Source organism: Octopus sinensis, linkage group LG6 (assembly GCF_006345805.1).
Source record: "Octopus sinensis linkage group LG6, ASM634580v1, whole genome shotgun sequence".
Lineage (NCBI taxonomy): Eukaryota > Metazoa > Mollusca > Cephalopoda > Octopoda > Octopodidae > Octopus > Octopus sinensis.
In genome coordinates, this window is record NC_043002.1 from 86,402,124 (window position 1) to 86,425,520 (window position 23,397).

The 23,397-nt window shown below is 37.2% G+C and overlaps 1 protein-coding gene across 2 annotated transcripts in view; it reads left to right on the top strand.

Annotated features, from left to right (window-relative positions):
* Positions 1-23,397, top strand: part of LOC115213287 (uveal autoantigen with coiled-coil domains and ankyrin repeats-like) — a 135,265-nt gene that overhangs the window by 86,618 nt on the left and 25,250 nt on the right. For both annotated transcript variants that reach the window (XR_004999754.1, XM_036504124.1), the window contains exons 14-19: positions 2,344-2,454; positions 12,653-12,724; positions 14,698-14,833; positions 15,270-15,401; positions 18,218-18,356; positions 22,498-22,577. Coding sequence is in view for 1 of the 2 variants with exons in the window: in XM_036504124.1 (XP_036360017.1) it covers positions 2,344-2,454; positions 12,653-12,724; positions 14,698-14,833; positions 15,270-15,401; positions 18,218-18,356; positions 22,498-22,577 (670 nt within the window). In the remaining variant the exon portion in view is untranslated. The remainder of the gene's footprint in view (positions 1-2,343; positions 2,455-12,652; positions 12,725-14,697; positions 14,834-15,269; positions 15,402-18,217; positions 18,357-22,497; positions 22,578-23,397) is intronic.

Consider the following 23,397-nt stretch of genomic DNA (forward strand, 5'->3'; position numbering starts at 1 on the left):
CAGCTGCTTGCAGTTCCTTTATGTGAAAAAAAAACAACATTTTGTCTGGTAGTCTCTACTTCACCCTATTTAGTACTTTATCTTTCATTATTCATTGCAGCTATTATTGTGTGTGTGTTGTAAATATATGTATCATTATCATCATCATCATCATCATCATCATGTAAAACCTATCTTCCAGTCTTCCATTGTGACATGGGTTGGATGGTTTGACAAGATCCAATAATCTTGAGGACTGCAATGAGCTCCAATGTCTGCTTTGGCATGGCTTCTACAGCCTGATGTCCTTCCCACTGCCATCCACTTTACAGAGTGTACTGGGGTGCTTTTGTCATAGCACCAACTCTTGTGGGGTGTATCAAATAACTTCCAATACAAGCTCCTTTGACTGAGTGAGATTACAGTATTGCCGGAAGTAGCTCTTTGCCAGGTGTTGAGATGGACAGGAACAGGTGTCACGCTATAGAGGAGTCTTATGGCTATCCCAGGTGGAAGGGAAGAAGAGATGGTGGAGATTAGCTATCAACACATACCTACATACTTGCAAGGTACAATAAAGCGAATTAGGACAGAGAATCGAAGATGGCTGGATTGATATGCTTGCAAAATTGTTAAAGAAGAGTGACAGATGGTCAGAGATGGGGAGGCAAATCTAAGTGGAGATGTGGTCATTGATGAATCTTTATTTGATGGTGTGGAGGAGGTAAAGGAAAATAGGAGTGAGTCAAGGAGGAGAAGGTAATAAAAGTGCATAAAGTGAGGAGATGGAGAGGAAAGCTTAATAAAACTTTAGATAGATGAGAAGTAAGGAGATAATGTAAAGTGTGTGGGGGTAGAGGGATGCAGAGTAGTGGAGGTCACTGATGATAAAGAAATATATATGTGTGTGTGTGTGTGTGTGTATGTCCATCCCATGTTAGAATGGAAAACAGACATTAAACAATATGGTAATAATGATGGTGGTATATATATGTGTGTGTGTGTGTGTATGTTGGCGGATTTAATTTTAGGTGCAGGCATGGCTGTGTGGTAAGATGCTTGCTTCCCAACCACATGGTTGTGGGTACAGTCCCACAGCATGGCACCTTGGGCAAATGTCTTCTACAATAGCCTTGGGTTGACCAAAACCTTGTGGGTGAATTGGATAGACGGAAACTGAAAGAAGCCTGTCATATGTATGTGTGTGTGTGTCTTAGTGTCTGTGTTTGTCCCTCACCACTGCTTGACAACCAGTGTTGGTGCGTTTATGTCCCTATAACTTAATAGTTCAGCAAAAGAGACCAATAGAATAAGCAGAAGGCTTTAAAAAATAGGCCTTGGGGTCGATTTGCTTGACTAAGACCGTTCGTAGCAGTGCCCCAGCATGGCCACAATCAAGTGACTGAAACAAGTAAAAGATAAAAGATACATACATACATACATACATACATGCACACATAAATACATACATCTGTGTCTGCATATATATATATATATATATATATATATATATATCCACACACACACATATACATATACAGTGAGAATTTACAAAAAAACAAAAGATGAAGATGGGTGTGTAAACAACAAACAGATGTATTAGTTTAACGCTTGGGAAGTGAGAAAGTCTTTTATGTTTCGAGCCTATGCTCTTCGACAGAAAGGAACACAGAAAATAAACAGGGAGAAAATAGAAAAGGTTTAGTGAGAGAAACGGCAATAGGAGAAAGCAGAAAGTACCAAAGTTTAGAAAAGTTCATCTATGTGTATGTGTGTATCAGTAGGCTAAAGCATCACTCATTGCAACATATATAATTTCTTTGCTTATTGTTTTAGGTGACTATGTAGTCATGATCAGACACAGACATCCTCTGGTCCTCCTACCCATGACTCAATAGAATGTTCTGAAGATGACATCTGGAGAGAGAGAGAGAGCTGCATCTGCATTGCTAGTATTCATAGTTTAGCTGAATGACCTGGAGCCATGTGGTATGAAGTGCCCTGCCACTCAAATACACAATGCATCACATGCTCCAAGAATCGAACCTATTACCCATCAACTTAACCACTAAGCCATGTATCTTCACATACATTTAGCTGGTGATACAGAAAAGAAATACTTGCCTGAGGAAGTATAGTTTAAAATACGATGACATATTGAGCTGACACTAAACCTGAAATTTAGAATAGCATTGTAAACAGGAAATTTATAATTTTCCTTGGGCACATTATTGTTTTAATGAAATGATTTAGTTTTAATGAACCAATTAAGCCACAGTTTAATTCTTAATTGGAATTCATGGGTTCAGCTTTCATTAGTCCTTAATATTTTTTAAAAAAATTTCTATTGATATTTTTCTTTAGACATAAAATTAAAGAAGCTGAATATAAAACACAAAAGGAAGCATTACGTAATCTTGAAAAAACAAACAGAGAAATTTCAGAAACAATTCAAAGAGCCAAAATTAGCAACAGGTATGTTTATTAAATATCTTAATTATTTTTCTTGCAGAATGTAATGTTTATAAGAAACTTCAGAAACTTCAGCACACCGAGCAAAATGCTTAGTGGCATTTCATCTGTCTTTACATTCTGAGTTCAATTTCTGCCAAGGTCGACTTTGCTTTTCATCTTTTCGGGGTTGATAAATTAATTACCAGTTGTGTACTGGGGTTGATCTAATCAACTGGGCCCCTCCCCCAAAATTTTGAGCCTTGTGCTTAGAGTAGAAAAGAATGTAATGTTTAATGTTCACAAAAGTGCTTCATACTGAATTTTTTGAGTCATCATTTTACAAACTTGAGCTCAATTTACATTGCAGTTATCTCTTGCTTACATCTCTTTGGAGGGTGGAAAATCACAACTGAGATGAAGTGGTAAAAAATGATCTTCAGATGTTGAGCCTCACAAAGGAGATGACAAGGAATTGAGACTTCTTGAAATTTGCTGTGCTTGAGAAGACATCAAGCTAAGTAAATTTGTGGCCATACATGCAGCCATGTTCTTTACAGCCATGCTCCCCCACACACACACATACATGCACCCATCCCATAATCAGTCTTCTGTTGCAACTTTTCCACAACTGATCTCCCCAACACTCCCTCTTCCCAAAACCCTCTCTTCTCAACACTCCTTTTTCTCACCCCAGTGCATCTCCAACACCATCTGTTTCTCTTTCTCATGCTGTCTGTCTCTTTATCATTTTCCCTCTCTAACTTTATCTCTCCTTCCTCTCCTTTCTGCTCCTACAGTAAGACACATCTCTATTCTTCTATTATGCTCCAACCTCTCAACAGGCACAAAACCACCACCCTCAGTACTACTCACTCTCCTAGCCGAGAGATCTTTGTCTTGTAAGTTGCTTGATGACCCTACTGGTACTGATGCCAGGTAAAAAGCACCAGTGCTGGTTCCACATAAAAGGCACCCTGAACATTTTTTTTTTGTTTTGTTCCTCCTCAAGCCATGCCTGGCTCATAAGGGCTGGTTTCCTGGTTTCTTGGCGTATAGGTTCCCCACCTGGACAGGATGCCGGTCTGTTACAGGTGAGCTGCAAGATGCAGGAGGAAAGAGTGAGAGAAAGTTGTGGCGAAAGAGTCAGCAGAAGTTCGCCATTATCTTCTGCCAGAGCCGCGTGGAGCTTAGGTGTTTCGCTCATAAACACACACATCACCCGATCTGAGATTCAAACCCGTGACCCCTCGACCGCGAGTTCGCTGCTCTAACCACTAGGTCATGTGCCTCCACTACCCTGAACATTCTGTAAAGTGGTTAGTGTCAGGAAGAGCATCCAGCCTAGAAACCATGCCAAAGCAGACAGTGGAACCTACTGTGGCTCTCTGGCTTGCCAGCTCATGTCAAACTGTCCAACTCATGCCATCATAGAAGACAGGCATTAAAAGATGATGGTAATGATGATGATGATGATAACAAGGATGAGATGTATTTCACCATGCTGGGCCAAGAGTCTCTGTCCACCTTCAGCTTTGGCAAGTCCTCAGTTTCACACGGGCCTTTACCAATAACATCATCATTGCTGAATGGTATTTAACCACTCAACTACAGGGTGTGGAACTTTCCAATATATAGCATATGGTATGGCCTACTGTTCAGAATGAGAGCCACATCCACCAAACCCTACCATATGTTGAGCAACAGTAATAGAGATCAACAGATGGGATGCGTCGATAAATCTTCTCTTTAGTTTTGTTTGGCCACCTGAAAAAAAGATTATATAAATATCAGTATTACATTAGATTACATCACCTTACCCCTATCCTTTCATGCCTCATCCACATAAATTATATTTATTTTCCATCTGGAAATAATGCAAGCCCAATAATGAGGTCCCACATTAAAGTGTTTATTCAAGTAAAGCTGTAATACAAGAGTTCACTTACCTCCAGAAGCCTTATTCATCAGGAAAACCAATATTTTCTCTTATTAACTCTTTGATGTTCTGATTATTCAATCAAACATAATGCCCATTGATTCCCATTAATTTGAATTAATCATGCATTATCTCATATCTTAAAGATCTTGATGGTGTAATTACCTAATGTAGAATAACATTGTAGGGTAGGTGTGAGAGCCTGGATCTGGTCAGTTTGAACATAAAACAGATTAACTATTTTGGCTGGATATGGCCGGTTTAAATACTAAAGGGTTAAACTAGTAAACCAAATTACATAGTACTGATCACATGATCATCAGACTAATTCATATAATATAGTAAATATGTTAACATATAAAACATCAGGATGAATGCTGTAGTAATTTGGTTTTCTATGATATGATATATGCATTAAATATAATACACAAACTGCTATTTTAAACTAATGCTGCTTCTGTCACACATTATAAATTTTTATACAGCTGGCTGGTTAACTGCAACATCAGTGATTTTACAATCACTGTTTTTCTAAATAAGTGATGATGGATTTTGTTTTGCATGCAGCTGACAGTAGGTACTTGCTCCAGTTGAAGCTGAAAGAGGCAGAAATGCACATCTAGAAATACAACCACTGCTGCTGGGTGATTTTTATCATTTACTGATCCACTTTTGTGTTTTTTTTAACACAGTATGTCTTTAAAAGATATTATCTCAGGACAAATATTGCAGTAATTTGGGTTTCTGTGATATGTATTTGCATTAAGTATGATACATAGATTGCTGTTTTAAGCTAATACTGCTTCTGTTGCACATAATGAAGTTATATGAATATTATATTATAGTTTATCTTGTGATTAATAAGCTCACTCCAAACTTTGGAAATATGTCTTCTATAATGGCTGCAGGGTTGACTACAGCCTTTTAATTAGAATTTGGCAGATTGATGGAAATTGCATACAAGTCTGTTGGAAGGACTATTCTGTTTTATACAACAATAGTTAATTTCTTTGATAGTACACTAGATATTAAAACAAGTAAGCACTACCCTTATAGAAAGACAAACAAGGAGATATAGGACTCCATCACTTCACAAAATCCTTAATTTTAGCTGCAAATAAATTTTATTGGCATCAATGTGCTAGTATTGAATTAGCATTTATCAAAATCAAGTGTGAAGAACAACATCCATTATTTGGTGTCCGTTTCCATTGATGCATTTCTGAAGGCATTCTTGGAAGTTGGCCGCCACTCTCTCCAGCATTGCTCTGTTGAGTTGGACAACTTCCACAGGAATAGCTTCCTTTAAATTGTCCAATATATGGGGCTTATGTGCATACATGCATGCCTTGTGGTTTCCCCACAAGAAATAATTATACATGGACAAATCAGGGGACCAAGGGGGCCCAAGGAATGTCAGCAAACATGGAAATGAGGTGGTCACCGAAGAGAGGGTGAAGAACGTTCACTGATGCTCTGGCTGTGTGGGCCATTGCTCCATCTTGACATGCATCAAATAGGCCTACATTTTCATCATAATTCAGGTACAAAGAAGTTGTTTATCATCTCAATGTAATGCTTGGAATTCACAGTAACAGCATATTTATTATTGTTGTCAAAAAAGTACGGACCAAGGGACAGCAACTTTTCCAACAGCACATCGGACCATCCCTTTTGGGCTGTGCAGTGGTCTTTCATGCAGTTCTCTCAGATTTTGGTGAATGATTAAGTAGCACCAAAGCTCATGCTGAACCACTGTAACAGACTCGTTATTCTTCATGTAACTGTTGTAAGCAAACATGCAATGCTCTATCATCCACAGCACCATGGCTTCATCTGAAAAGAAAAAAATGGTAAGACACTGCAGATCGAATGGTACCTTTTACACATATGTCCCTCCCACTGGGGCTGAGTAATAACCATTTCAAAAACGTCCATCCTCTCTCTCCCACCCTGTATTTAGATAGACAAACAGACAGATATTTTGTGATCATTATCAATTTTGCATTTTCTATGTTTGTGTGAACAATTAATTGTTTTCTTTAACAGCAACCAGAAGAATAATCTTTTAGAGGGGGAAAAAAGCTTATAAAAATTATTTTAGTTGCTTCAAACCTTTATTATTATTTTGTATTATTCTGTTAGTCAAAATGTCATTATGATCTTTCTCAAGAAATATTTGATTCTTGCTATATTTTTAATGCATTTCTTTTCTTTTTCCTTCTTTTCAATTAATGGTAACTTTTTATGAGCTAGTGTATCAATAAACTGATGGTTGTATTTCTTCATTTTTTTTATATGCTATCTGTTTTATTTATATATTAAAAATAACTTTACTGTCTGGATTATTAATTGTTACGTCTTTTCCAATTAACCTCTGAAGATTAATTGCATCAAATTCACCAGTTGGTGTGAAGATGATCTATCTTAGACACCAAATGTCATGTATCTTGCCATAAATGTATATTTCTTTTAGTTTTGATATACTAAAATTATACATACATGTGTATGTATGTATGTATATATATATAACGGGAAGCTTTATGAAAATAGACAAAAGACGAAGGCAGGTGGAAAACTAACGAACAATTGTATTAGTATGGCGCTCAGGAAATATAAATAAAACAAGTCTTTAACGTTTCGAGCCTACGCTCTTCAACAGAAAGATACACAGAGAGAAAAAAAACACAGAAAGAAGGAGAGAAAAAAAAATGCGTGCAGTAGCTAACGAATCAACATGGCGATCTGATTTCGGCCAGAGGTCAAAGATCAAACATGAGACGCGCGAGAGCGAAATAAGGGGAGATAATAGGTTGATAATAGGGTTGATAATAGGGTTGAAGGACCAGCTAATAGTGCGTAGGAGGGGTCTGGACGTGTGTATGTATAGGGTTGGTGTATGTATTAGTATGTATAAGGGTGTGTGTGTGTGTGTGTGTGTGTGTATGAGAGAGTATTAGTGATAGGATTGGTCTGGATGTGCGTATGTATGGGGTGGTGTATGTATTAGTATAGTAGTATAGTACGTATTAGTATGTATTATGTGTTGTGTGTTGTGTTGTATGGCATAATCGTAGTATGATGTGTATGTATAGGGTGGTGTATGTAGGTGTATTAGTAGAGAGTATGTAGAGGGGAGAAGTAGGGATATAGAGGGAGGTAAAGGGGGGAGGAGGAGGAGAAGAGGGGGGAGGGGGAGAAGAGAGGGGAGGAAGGGAGAGGAGGAGGGGGGGAGAAGAGGGGAGGAAGGAGAGAGGGGAGAGAGGGGAGAGGGAGGGAGCAGAGGGAAGGGGAAGAGGGAGGAGGAGGGAGGAAGAAAGAGGGAAGAAGGGAAGGGGAGTAGGGGTGAAAGGATGAAGGACTGAAGAAGTAGGGGTCGGGAGGGAAAGGAAGGGTGAGGATGGGGGAGAGGGGGTTAGAGAGGAGGGGGGGAGAGTTGAGACCAAATGGCGTATAAGAGCGAAGAGAGAAGATTAATTCCTGTTCACGGCGCAAACGGGAATCCGGATGGCCTCTGTGTAAGGACAAACCGAACACAGATAGGTGTTGCAAGGAGTGACCGGTGGAGCGGAAATGGCGTGAGACCGGTGTGTCGTTCGCAAGGTGGATGTCACGAAGGTGTTCCGCGAACCGGTCAGCCAAGCGGCGTCCCGTTTGTCCGATGTACAAGGAATTGCAGAGAGAGCAAGAGATGCAATAGATAATATTGCTAGAGGTGCAGGTGAAGGAGTGGATGATGGGATAGGGTCGATGGGGGTGCTAGTGAGGCGGGTGGTGTTGGAGAGGTAAGGGCAAGTGCGGCAACGTGGGCGGGAGCAGGGGAACGAGCCGGGTTGGGAGGTAGGTAGGGTCAGGGAAGGAGCTCTGGACCAAAAGGTCTCGAAGGTTGTGGGCTCGTTTGAAAGAGGGGAGGGGTCGGTTAGGGAAGAGGTGTGAAGTGGACGGGTCGGATTGGAGATGACGGAAAGCTTGAAGAATGGTGCGTTGGAAACGTAGGGTCGTGGGGTGGTAAGTGAGGGGAAAAGGGAGGCGGGAGACTACAGGGCGGGTTCGGGGAGAGAGAGAGCAGATACACGGTCCACGGACCGTGCTCTGGCAAGGGCGGTGTGGATAGTGGTGTGAGGGGTATCCACGTAGGGTGAAGTGGTGAGCCATACGTTGAGACTGAGTCTCAAAGTCATGGTCGTCACTACAGAGCCTACGTAGACGGAGGAATTGGGAATAGTGGATGGAAAGCTGTTCTGGGTGGGAGGAAGAGAAGTTGAGGTATGAGTGTGAGTCTGTGTGTTTGTAGTGAATGGAGGTGGTAAGAGTGGAGTGAAGAATGCTAACCGAAATGTCGAGGAAGGAGACAGAGGTGTTGGAGATAGTGGAAGTGAAGTGGAGGGCTGGATGGAAAGATTGGACGAAAGAGAGGAAGGAATCTAGATGTTCGCGGCAGAGTGAGGTGGCACCGATAATGTCGTCAATGTAACGACCATATAGTTCAGGAGTGGGACCAGTGAAATTAGAGAATATTTGGGCCTCAACATAGCCAACGAACAGGTTCGCATAGTTGGGGCCCATTCGCATTCCCATGGCCACTCCCGAGACCTGATGGTAGAACTCGCCCGCGAACGAGAAGCAGTTCAGAGTAAGGACAAGTTCGGCCAGACGAATGAGTGTGGAGGTGTCAGGTACAGGGTTAGAGCGGAGGTCAAGAAAGTGTCGAAGGGCCTGCAGTCCTTCGTGGTGAGGGATAACAGTATAGAGGCTTTGGATGTCCATAGTAAAAAGGATTTTGGAGGAGCCGGGAGGAAAGGAGAAAGAGTTGAAAAGCCGGAGAGCATGGTTGGTATCGTGGATGTGGGAGGGAAGAGATGCCACTAGGGGGGCAAGGACACGGTCGAGGTATTTAGAGATGAGCTCCGTGGGGCAGTTACAGGCGGAGACGATGGGGCGGCCAGGGTTGTTGGGTTTGTGGATTTTGGGGAGGAAGTAAATGGGAGAGTTTACAGAAAATGGCAAAAAACAAAGAGAGTTTACAGAAAAAAGCAAAAGTTTACAGATGTATTGGTATAATGCTCAGGAATAGAAAAAGTCTTTTACGTTTCGAGCCTACGCTCTTCTACAGAAAGGGACACAGAAAAAACAAGGATATATATATATATATATATATATACATACACATCGTCATCATCATCATCATTTGATGTCTGTCTGTTTTCCATGCTGGCATGGGTTGGATGGTTTGACAGGAGCTGGCAAGGCCAGGAGCCACAAGAGGTTCTATAGTCTATTTTGACTTGGTTTCTAGAGCTGAATGTCTTTCTTTATGTCAAACATTTTACAGAGTGTACTGGGTTACTTTTTACATGACACCAGCACTGGTGCTTTTAATGTGGCACTATCACCACTACTTTTTATGTGGCACCATCCTCATTACTTTTTATGTGGCACCATCACCAGTGCTTTTTACATGGCACCAGTGGTTTTTATGTGGCACTAGCACCAGTGCTTTTTTCAAGGTATTAGTGTCGATGCTTTTTACATGACACCAGCACCAGTGCCCTTCATGGGCAAGCATTACCAAGGTGGTTTCAAGATATCAATTTTCTGTACTGTTGTGGTGGGCAGGTTGTCATGAGTACAGCAATGTGTTGTAGGTATTATTTATATACGACCGTACATTAGGAGGTGACTGTACCGTAAGGAGGTTGGTGACAAGGTCTCCTCTTGTATGCCACACGGCCGTATCCATAACAAATTAATAAGAGAAAGCCATAATACATGAATATATTATACAGTGCCAAAGGAAATGAATGAAGGACGCCAAGCCATTCTACTGTTTGAGAGAGAAAATAAATTTTATTCACAGTGTACTAAGTGAGTTGTGATTACTAACGTAGTGTGGTGGTATGAATGCATGTGTATAGTATTTGTGTCTGTGTGTTCGTGTGTTCGCCAGAAGGTACAGATAAAGGTGCATACGAAGACAACAGAAATACAGAGCATAAGAGAAGTCTCAGCATATGGAGTTATTATAGAGTTAGTTACCAGTTCATGTGGTACACGATAATAAGTTCTATAACAAGATTTGGGTCTCGAAGTGGAGACTAGTTGAATCACTTGTTGTACAGGTTTCTCTTGGTATATATTGTTCTTTCAGATATATATACTGCAACTGTTTTTCTGTGGTGATAGTTTCACACAAATAGCATGAGTTGAATCTGTGTATTTGTTTTGTTGTGTACAAGTTGAAATCTTCGGAGATGGAGAAGACGTTGGTAATGACGTTCTGTCTGTCGCTGGTATACAATAGTGTCTTCATAGTATGGTTGGCTGGCTGTTGTCTGTTGTTCGAACTGGAACATGGTTGAGTAAGCTCTGTGTGGTCTCCGACAAGACCTTAGAAAGTCTTGAGCCAAAAGACGATGAATTGTGAAAATACCAGCTTATTTAACCCTTTAGCATTTAAACCGGCCATATCCAGCCAAAAGTATTCTGCCTGTTTTATGTTCAAACTGGCCAGATCTGGTCTCTCACACTAACCCTACAATATCGTTTTAAAAATTAACAGCTACCTCATCAAAATCTCAAAGCTACAAGATAATGCCTGATTAGTTCAAGGCAATGTGGATGAAAAAAGATTAATTTTGGTAGAATAATGCGAACACTAAAGGGTTAAAGAGTGAATATGGCACAATTGAAAGATCCCATCTGCAAGTCATGATTGGTCAGTTTACACAGTGGCGTGAAATGAATAAAGAGACAGACCGCGCTAGATGCTAACCAATCAGATCAGTGGACACATTAGGGTTAAACTAGCCAAAGATGGTTGTAATCTCAAACAAAATCATTCCTAATATTTTTCTCAAACAGTGAGGAAAGCAATATTGCTACAGTGTCATTTATATCTTGGTCCTTCGTCATCTTCTTCATAAGGCTCAGTGTTTTGAGATCAGCCTTCAATTCTTCATCCGATATCTTCCTGAGTCTCCCTCTTCTACAACTTCCTTCCACTTTAAATGATTAGCTCTTCATTATACAACTATCTTCATTCATCTATGCCACATGACTAAACCAGTGCAGTCTTCTTCTTTCTTGCACACTGCATCAAATCCCTCTTATGCCTAACTTTTCTCTCAATGCACTAGCACTCTGTCGCACATGTACACTAACTTATAAAACCATGATCATCGCTGACAGTGTCAGCAAGGTTTTATAAGTTGAGTTAGGCTTGCACAACACCACAATGACTCTCACTAACACCTACAAGAAGCTCAGAGACAGGCAAAGTGCAAAATATGCAGCTCACTAGAGCAGCACATTTTATATATGAATTAGCCTTTTCCTAGAGGGATGCCTTGATAAAGACCAAGAGTCCCTCATTCCTAGTGGGCTTATTGCATCCTCAGACTTCAGCCTGAGCATTTCCATGTCCCAGCACATACATCTATATATATATATCTATTCATTTATCTATCTGTATGCTTATATATATATATATATATATATATATATATATATAATATATATATATATACATATATATATATATACATATATATATATATATGTATGTATGTATATATATGTGTATATATATATGTATATACATATATGTATGTATGTATATATATATGTGTATATATATATGTATATGCATATATGTATGTATGTATATATATATGTGTATATATATATATATGTATATACATATATGTAAGTATGTATGTATGTATGTATATATATATGTGTATATATATATATACATATATGTAAGTATGTGTGTATGTATTTAACTGGCACTTTGTCAGTTACGATGGCAAGGATTCCAGTTGATCTGATCTACAGAACAGCCTGCCTGTGAAATTAACATGCATGTGGCAAAGAAATCCACAAATACATGTACCCTTAATATAGTTCTCAGGGAGATTCAACATGACACTGAGTGTGACAAGGTTAGCCCTTTGAAATACAGGTACTACTCATTTTTGCCAGCTGAGTGGACTGGAGCAATGTGAAGTAAAGTGTCTTGCTCAAAATATATATTATATTATATTATATTATATTATATTATATTATATTATATCATATTATATTTTATTATATTACATTACATTATATTATATAATATAATATTGTATATTATTGTATATTATTGTATATTACATTATATTATATTATATTACATTATATTATATCATATTATATTATATTACATTATATTATATTATATTACATTATATTATATTATATTATATTATGTTATGTTATGTTATGTTATATACATGTTTTCAGCTTAACTGTTGCTCATCTCAACCAACAAATTGAGAAGTATGGCCAAAAATATGAGGAAGAAAAACAACTCCGGTAAGTTAACTGCTTTCTTCCTTTTCTAAATAATTCAAGCACTTTGTTTTAAAATCACCAGTGTCATCATTGTCATTGTTGCTGCCACCACTGCTGATAACAAAACAACAACTGGTCAAGTTTGCTCAGATTTGCTTGACTTGATCACACTCCCATCTTGATCTCACATAATATTTGGAAATTAGCAGGGCAACATCACTTGTCTATACAGATATGATTTATGAAGCTTTGTACTGAACAGCCAATTCATCTGTACACATGTTGGTGTGTTTCATATGAGCGTATTACTGATTAATTCTTGCTTAGCTACCCTGCAATGTCCTACAAAATGCAAGTGCCTCTATGTAAAGACATCATTGATTGCTAGAGAACTACCTTACATCCTTTATTTGAGGTGGGTATTTTTCAACAAAGTATTTATAACAATCTGCAACATGCATGTGTAAGTACTGTCAAGCTTTGCCTCATGGTGTTTGGTGAGTGTCTATTTAACCCTTTTGTTACTGTATTTATTTTGAGATGCTCTGTGTTTCTTTCAATTACTTTAAATATAATAAAGAATTTAGTAAAATAACTTAGTTATCATTCAGCTAGTGTTAGGAACATAAATTGTGACTAAGGTTTGGTGGAAGATTTTAATTCAAAACTTATGAAAACAAGAGATTTGTACTCAGAGCCAGAGCCGGTTTCAGCCAGGTTGGTAACAAAAGGGGGCCCATACAAAAGCACTGATTCCACAGTAACACAGAAAAAAGCTCTTAATATCATCAGGTAAAGATGACTTTTAGAAGACAGAGGTTATCAAAAACAGCTTAAGTTTTCGTGAGATGAATTTTTATGCCCTTTTCTCTGAATGTGATTTTATACAAAGGAGTCTACAGATTTTTAAAGATGTTTATGTGATTATGCTTATTGAATCCTCCTGAATAGAACTGATGCAGCTAATTTTTAAAACATTGGCAAACAAAGAAAAATCTTCTTCCACATTTCAATGTTATGTAAAAAAAAAAAAGGTATTCGAGATGGTGTCTGAAAAAAGAGAAATATCCTCTGTATAACCTACATCTGTTACTGTTGTTGCAGAGTGATGAGGGGAAGTGGACTTTGTTAGAATGAAGCTGAGTTCTCTAATGTACCCAGCCATTTTTAATACATTCTGGCAGATTTAAATGTAAATATCTGATTACTGTTTTTTTTTTTGCAACTGGAGAACACCACTCATCAGGTAATGTGTGCTCATAAAATACATGATTCACCAGTTCAACAGTATAAGGGACTTCAGGACACAAGCAGTGTTTCAATCTTATTGTGTGTCTCCTCAGTTAAAGCTGGACTGATGAATCTCGCAAAATCATTGTTTATAGGAATCAGCAAACAAACTACCTACTGATGTATGCAGCTATCTGCCAAATAGATGATAATTCTTGGGATGCATGTAAAACTCTAACAATCCAAATAATAATGTATCTATTCACTCTTAATTCATTCTCTCAGATTTGAACATGGATATCTTATTGCTGTTGTTTTTTGCCACTGAAAAACACCTTACAGCTTCAGCTGAGGAGATATACACTAATGAAACAGTGTTGTGTCTTGAAGTCCCCTCACATCAGTGAACCAGTGAATCACATTTGTTATCGACACACATTGCTTAATGGAAGAAGGCACTCTCCAGTGGTGAAAAACAACAGTAACCAGATGTTCACATTTGAATCTTCCAGAACATATTAAGAATGAATAGAAACATTATTTTTTCCATAATATCTATTTATCTATTTTTCTTAATTTCCTCTCTTAAAATTGCATTGGCTACCTCATGAAGACACTTGTTGATCACTTAACAGATGACAATGGATGTCACCAAAATGAATTGTCGCATGCTTTGGAAGATAGAGATGAGTAGAAGATCAGTGCCTTGTAAATCTGTATAAACCAATGTGATGATTATTTTCTTATTTTATTTTTGACTTTAGAGAGGATATACAACAAGAGAAAAAAGACATATATACTGAAATTGATATTACTAAAGCCCATCAAAGGGAATATGCAGGAGAAATGAAAAAAAAAATTGCTGATATGAAGGAACAATGTACTGAAAAGGACGAACAGGTGAGAATCAAAGATATGGAAGATACAAGAATGTTTATTGAACACTACAATTGTATATCATACAACTTGTTATCTAATAATATATATAATGTATATGTATATATAAAATATATATATATATATATTATATGTGTACATATAATATGCAACATTAAGTGATGGTTGTAAATGAACATCACTGTCATACAAGCAATGTTGTTCATTTTCAGTCTTCATGAGAAAACCTATTGGGCCATAAGGAAATATGGTGAGAGTTGGCCATAGAAAATCTGTCTCAATAAATTCCATCTGACTTTTGCAAGCATGGCAAAGTGAATGTTAAATAATGATGATGACACCAAGATGAATACAACTAAATATATTGTTTTTCTTGAAAAATTGATCCTTGTCTTGTTAAATGAAATCAATATTCAATATATAATTTTCTTGAAATTAGGCTGAGAGTCTCAAAAATGTCATCCAGGAACTTGACAATAAAATATGTTCTTTGGAAAAGGAGATAGAATCTGACAAAACCAAATTCGCTGCTTTAATTGATCAGAAAAAAGAAAAGATTAAAGAAACACAAGTGAGTTTTTTTTTTTTTAAATGTTGTGTAAAGAAAGGGGCTGCACTCCTGGTTTTTGCATAAGTCTTTTGTAAGACTTATGGGATCTTTTCGGTTTGAACGGCAGTTTTTTCTGGCGGTGTCATATGGAATTGTCACCCATAATTATGACTCTAGTATCGATCTATTGCATTTCAATCTGTTTTAGGGTTAGGGTTAGGGGTGGGGGGAAGGGTATCTTTTTTTCTTCACAAATGTAAATAAACCCAATCTGTTTCTTAAACGAGGGACATATTCATACGACACAGAATGTTTTTTACCTCAATAAACGTCAGTGATTGGTTGAAATTGCAGAAATTGAAGAAAAAAAAACAACAAATATCTTACAAACTATAGAATTTTCTCAATAAAGCCAAGAGAAAAGATGTTTTATAAACACATTCTACCAGTATACGAAGTTTAAAAGTGTTTTAGTTACCTAGAAATTATGTTAAAAACTGCCGTTCAAACCGAAAAGATCCGACTTATGACATAAGCATAGTTGTTGTTTCTCTTGAATACTTTACTTGTCAATGGATGCAAGGAAAAATATAGCAATGAAAGGAATTCTTGAATGTTAATGCTAATATAAGTAATGAGAGGAAGATCAACAAATAGCTAGAAGAGCCTGAGTGAATGTGGTATGAAGTTAGTTAATGCCAAAGACCAGAGGTCACTGAAGTAGCTGAAGAGAATGTAGAATATGGAGACAGCATGTCCATGGGCCAGAGATCTGAGTGTACATTCTCTTTTTTTTTACTCTTTTTACTTGTTTCAGTCATTTGACTGCGGCCATGCTGGAGCACCGCCTTTGGTCGAGCAAATCGACCCCGGGACTTATTCTTTGTAAGCACAGTTCTTATTCTATCGGTCTCTTTTGCTGAACCGCTAAATGACGGGGACGTAAACACACCAGCATCAGTTGTCAAGCAATGCTAGGGGGACAAACACAGACACACAAACACACACATACATACATATATATATACATATATATACGACAGGCTTCTTTCAGTTTCCGTCTACCAAATCCACTCACAAGGCATTGGTCGGCCCGGGGCTATAGCAGAAGACACTTGCCAAAGATGCCACGCAGTGGGACTGAACCCGAAACCATGTGGTTGGTTAGCAATCTACTTACCACACAGCCACTTTGTGATAACCAGTCAGGTAAATTTTTTTGGAAGGGAAGATGTGGCCTATAATAATGACTGTCTATGTAGTCGTAGCACTATGTAGAGGTAGTAATGGTGAAGGTGCACAGCCTAGTGGTTATGGTGTTATACTCACAATTGTGTGATTATGGTTTCAGTTCCCAGACTGGTTGTGCATTGCGTTCTTGAGCAAAACATTTCATTTTCATGTTGTTGTGAATGGGTAACATTGTGATGGATTGGTGTACAATGGTTAGATGGTTGTTCAGGAAAATCATCCAAGCAGAGGTCTCATGAGCCGTGTTTTGTATTCAGTAATCAAAAGGCTGAATAGTACAATCCATACAGTTTGTTCCTTCTCGAGCCATGCCTGGCTCATAAGGGCCGCTTTCCTGGTTTCCTTGGCGTATAGGTTCCCCACCTGGATGGGACGCCGGTCCATCGCAGATGAGCTGCAAGATGCAGGAGAAAAGAGTGAGAGAAAGTTGTGGCAAGAGATTCAGCAGAAGTTCGCCATTTCCTTCTGTCAGAGCCACGTGGAGCTTAGGTGTTTCACTCATAAACACACACATCACCCGGTCTGAGAGTCAAACCCATGATCCCTCGACCGCGAGTCTGCTGCTCTAACCACTAGGCCATGTGCCTCCACAACCCATACAGTGAATCTTGACTGGCTGTGATTGGGTGTTCAACTGCATTAAAGGTCAAGATATGGTCTAGGATGAACAGATATGGTCTAGGATGATGCCTGCTTGTGTAGTAACATCACTATCTAGAGGTAGAGGTAATGTCCTTAAATAAGATTTTTTCACCTCTTAGTCAGAGAAGAAAGTCAGTATCCATGACTCTTTTCAAAGTTTCTGAGACTGCTGGGCAGGAAATATAAGAAGGTATTCTCCAATTAGAGGCCTTGCCTGAATGCTTGCAACAGTGTGTACTCTGCTAAAACTACTCAATGGCTAGGTGGTGGTATTAAACCAAGTGACAGATTTAGTCTACTTCTTAAACAGTCCATGGCAGGATTTGAACTAAGATAAGAGATCTTCAATCTTTGTTCAGAATGTCAGAATTTTTCACTCCTCATGGCAACTAAACTTTTTGTAAACCTTACAAACACTCGTGAATTTTATTTGGTTCTGAGTGTATATCTTCTCCCATCACACAGCTTCCAGTTTCAATCTCCTAATTCAAGCATTATACCAAACAGTCAAACAACCAGCTCAACTGGAATTCTTGCTTTTCATCTTCATCTTCTTCACTTTCCTCATGCATACTTTTAATTTAATTCAGATCTTGTAGAAATACATATTCCATACATAAGCCAAAGAAAGGGTTTCTAAGTGACCACTCAACTATCTAGAAATAGTGACCAGATCCTCCTCAAATTACATTATACCATCTTTGGATAAAAAGGAGACATTGGATAATATATCTCTCATCTAGGATGAGATATGTCTGAAAAAAAGAATACAAGTGACAGGATGGCTGAGACTGGAAATCTTTTAGTCATCAGTCTGCTGAGTCAGGGTTGACCTTGTGTTAAACAACAGCTTATTCCACACGTGACATCTAATTTGAGCCCCATTTCAAATTATCTTTTCTTATTTTTATTCTTCTTCTGTAATCCTTCTACATTACTTACAGCAAGCTATCTCAAAGTTAGAAGAAACTGTTAAGGAAAAGAATGCAGTTATAGAAAAGAGGACTCCAGCATTTGAAGAAATGGAGAAGCATTTTCAACAGCAGACTGACATCTTTAATGAGAGTAAAGATACATTTATTGGTAAATATTGTTGATCTTTATATAAAAACAAAATAAATTTATCACTGAGCAAGTTTTTAAACTACTGGACTACATATTTGTAAATATGTATGTGCATGTGTATGTCGGTATCTGCATGTGTATGTATGTATGTATGTATGTATGTATGTATGTATGTTGTATGTATGTATGTATGTATGTGTGTGTGTATGTGTGCATGTGTGTGTTTATATGTGTATGTCTGTATCTGCATGTGTATGTATGTATGTATGTATGTATGTATGTGCATGTGTACCTATGTATGTACATTCATACATATGTAAACACATGAATGCATACATAATGTATTTATATCATCATCATTGTCATTTTAATGTCCATTTTTCCATACTTGCATAGGTCAGGCAGAGTTTATTGGGACAGATTTTTCTACAGCTGGATGCCCTTTCTGTCACCAACTTTCACCTGTTTCAAGCAACATAACATTTCCCTATGGCCAAATATGTTCTTGCAGAATACTAGAAATGAGTAAACTTTTCACTCACAGCAATATAAAAGGAAAATTGATGATAACAATATCTACTTCCTAGTGTCAAGTATAGTGTCCACTTTTTAGTGTCAAGATGTATAGAATATTTTACTGCAATAGTAAAGTGGTGTTTCTCTGTCATCATCATCTGGTCAAGCTTGCTTGGACATTTTTAATCTGCACACACCACCCATCTCAATCCTGTATTAGTTGAGAGAAGTCTTCAGGGAGGCATCCAGTATCTCTGGTGAGTTGATCTACATAATCTGCATATGTTGTACTCAGACAACCTGCTTGAGTACAGCCATGCTTTGGCATCCATAGCTGTAGGTCACTTGCTAGCACTTGTTTAGCAGACCAGCAATGTCCTGCAAAGTGCAAGTGCTGGAAACAGGCAGGAGATCTCCATACAATTGTTTCTTGGTGTTCTCCAAAGTATGTTCTCCAAGATATGTTTAAGACTGCTCTTAATATTTAGGTATTAGTTTCATCTAGTTTGGATTCCAGTTTTTGGTAAGCATCCGGGTTTTTGCTCCATATAAAAGGATTGACTCTACCATTGCATAGAAAAAAATTTCTTCTTAATGTTGTCTGACAGGGTTGATTTCCAGACAACATCCAGTTGTCTTTAGGACCCACCCTGCTTTGGCTGTGTAAGATTTTACATCATTTTCAAATGAGGCTGTCTCAGAACTGAGGCATGTAAAATCATCAACTTGATTGATGAAGTCATCACTGATGTTGGTGATGGCTGCTTGTTGATTTCTCTGTAGAGAAAAGAAAAAGAACATCAAAGACAGCTTCATATCAATACTTATGCATTATATTCTGAACGTTTGCTGTTACTGGTTTTAAGTTCAGTCCTTGGGGAAATATCTTCTACAATAGCTGGGCCAACCAAAGCTTGGTAAGTGCATTTGGTAGCAATAGACAGAATCTGAAAGAAGCCCATCATATATATATATAGTCAATAATAATAAGGGTAAAATTGATTAATTAGTAATTAATAATTTTACCAAGCAGTGTTCAGTATGTAAAAAGACCATTTACGGTATATTTAAAACATTACTTTATATAATTAGGGTTCAGCAAAAAAAAATTTTACTTTACCACCCACCGAACTTTTAGAATTGAGGGAATAAAATCCAAACTTACAAGGAAAAAGAATTCAATTTAGAAATACCTATTATATACATTACATTATTCTTGTAATTTACTTAATCTTTACTTTTTAATTGTTATTTTAATTTTAACTTTTCTATTATATGTAGTTTTCTAGATGGTGTAATTTAATTATTCACTTTCAATTGATAAAAGGTGGTTTTTTTCTAATATTTTATATTTATATATATATATATATATATATATATATATATATGTAAGGCAGTGATTTGATGAGCTAGCTTTCTTTATCTGTGCTGATTTGTAAATATAGAATATAGATTTGTATTGTGTAATGTGTCATATGCATATTATTGCCAACATTTAAATGTAATTTATTATAAACTGAAATTATTGTTACATGATGAAGGGTGTAAAATGGTTGTAATCCTAAGGATGACAAGTGGTTAAATAAATAAATTCACTTCTCATAATTCCTAACGTTTTACAGTTTGTGTGTGTGTGTGTGTGTGTGTGTGTGTGTGTGTGTGTGGTGTGTGTGTGTGTGTGTGTGTGTGTGTTTGTCTCCAACCACCATATCACAACTGGTGTTGGTTTATTTACGTCTTCATAACTTAGTGATTCAACAAAAAGTGACCAATAGAATAAGTACCAGACTTTAAAAAAAGGGAAGTATTGAAGTCAGTTTGTTTGACTAAACCCTTCGAGGTAGTGCTCCAGCATGGCAGTTGTCTAATGACTGAAACAAGTAAAAGATAAATGATAAACGATAAACGATATTATCATAAGGAGATGCTGAGAGAAAAAGAGAGAATGGGGAAGAGATAAAAGAATCATTTTTCCTGCTGCTTTTGCAGATTCCCATGACACTGTTGCCAGCCAATTCCATCATCTTGAATTTGAATTGGGAGCTTGATTCATGGTAATTCTTTCATTAGCTGATTACACAACCATGGATGCATTGCAGTTTCTCTCTTGATAGAGCTTGGTGATCTTGATCATTTAATCTTCTAGAATTCCTCTGCTCAGCATCAATGAAAGAAGTACTGTTGGCTCAGTTGAGCTCTTCTGCTACCTCTTCACAATCTGTCTCATGACTTCACCATATCCATAGCAGGGTTTGCTGAACCGGTGCCATGCCTTGCCAAAGGACAGCCCATAACTATGCAAGGCATGGTCATCACTCTGTGAGATATTTTCAAAGTACGCACATACCCACAACTAGTACTTATTTTATCAACCCCTAAAGATAAAAGGCAAAGTCAACCTCGGAATTTGAACTCAGAATGTAGAGACTGACTAAATATTGCTAAGCATCTTGCCCAATGTGCTAATGATTCTGCCAGCTCACCACCTTAAAAGAATCATTAAATGACATAAATATTCATCATCTTCAATTTTACATCTTCTTTCCCATGCATACATGAGTTGGATGGATCCCTCACAACATAGTGTCTTGTTATCTATTGCCATTATTTTATTATCTCATTTGTGAGGTTCAACATATTGATATCAGCTTGTACCACTTCTGCCCAGCCTTTCTTGGTCTTCCTCTTCCAGAGTTTTCTTCCACTTGGATATCCTGACACTTCTTTATTCATTTGTTACCTTCTATATGCATCACATAAGCATACCAATGTAATCATTGTTCTTGCACACTACATCTGATTCTTCTTTTATCCAGTTTAATCTCTGAGTTCATGCCTACTAACATTACACATTCAGCAGAGTATGCTTGCTTCATTTATATACATCTGATTATTTATATACATCTTTATATACATCTGATTCTTTATATACATCTAATTCTTTATATACATCTGATTCTTCTTTTATCCAGTTTAATCTCTGAGCTCATCTCTATCATGTTGTTCCTGCCTACTAACATTACACATTCAGCAGAGTATGCTTGCTTCATTTATATACATCAGATTCTTTATATACATCTTTATATACATCAGATTCTTTATATACATCTTTATATACATCTGATTCTTTATATACATCTTTATATACATCTGATTCTTTATATACATCTAATTCTTTATATACATCTGATTCTTCTTTTATCCAGTTTAATCTCTGAGCTCATCTGTATCATGCAGTTCATGCCTACTAACATTACACATTCAGCAGAGTATGCTTGCTTCATTTTCTTTCCAAACTTCACGCCTCCTCTGCATTCAGTGCACTATGTCTCACTTCCATGAAGCACTGCACTTCATACACAAGCAACAGTATTCAATAAGTTAATTCACAAAGCAAAAGGAAATGAACATAATTTCTTCAAAAATTATACATTATACTCAACAATTTCTGCTAAATATTCACTGTCCATATCAATATTCTATGGCTTTATCTTTAATATTCTGTACTTTTAAAAAAAAATTTATTTATTCAGATGTTGCATGCTCACAGATATGAATTATCTAAATAGAATATAAACATTTTAATATCAATTTCATTGCACATAATACATTCTTACACTATAATATTCTGATCTTCCTGCAGTCACCCGCCGTACGGACATTGCCTTAACAAATGAGATAAAAGAAATGGAAAACTCTGTAGCAGAAGCTGAGGCACCATTGGTAAATAACCTCAAGATGAACATTTCTGTTTTGGTTTTCCTTTTTTTTTTTTTTTCCTTTTTCATTTGACTTTACAAGTATAATTTTTTTTAATGAAGCAAAAAAACATGTATCTATATGAGGGGATGCTGAAAGATTCCTGGCTTTGGGTAAAAGAAAATACAAGAGGATCAGTTAATTATGATTTTATTCAACATATTCCCCTCTCAGATTCATACACTTACTGCAGCAATCCTTCAGTTTTTCTAATCCTGTAAAAGAACTTGGAAGGTTGGGCCTTCAACCAGGCCTTTCACGATACCATTAAAGCCAGGAACTTTTCAGCACCCCCTTGTTTATATATATATGTATAAAAAAAGCAAACTGGGACAAGAATGCAAAACATTTTGATGACGACACAAAAAACACGGACGGGACATTCGAAGCCTTCAATCTTCAGTCAAGACCCGGATCATCCTCACAATTTCGGCTGACTAATCTAATGCGCTTAGCTTAGTTTTTCTTTAGGGCTGGCCAGATTGGAGCAATCTCAAGATTAATCAGCCGAAATTGCGAGGATGATCTGGTTCTTGACTGAAGATTGAAGGCTTCGAATGTCCCATCCGTGTTTTTTGTGTCGTCATCAAAATATTTTGTGTTCTTGTCCCAGTTTGTATTTTTTACACATATATATATAGTGGCATACGTACCCTCTCTTTTATATATATATATATATATATATATATATATATATATATATATATTGATAAAAATGGTAAGACAACAAAAGAATGAAAGAGACCTCAATATTATGTAAATAGAGGAATTTATCTGTAAATAT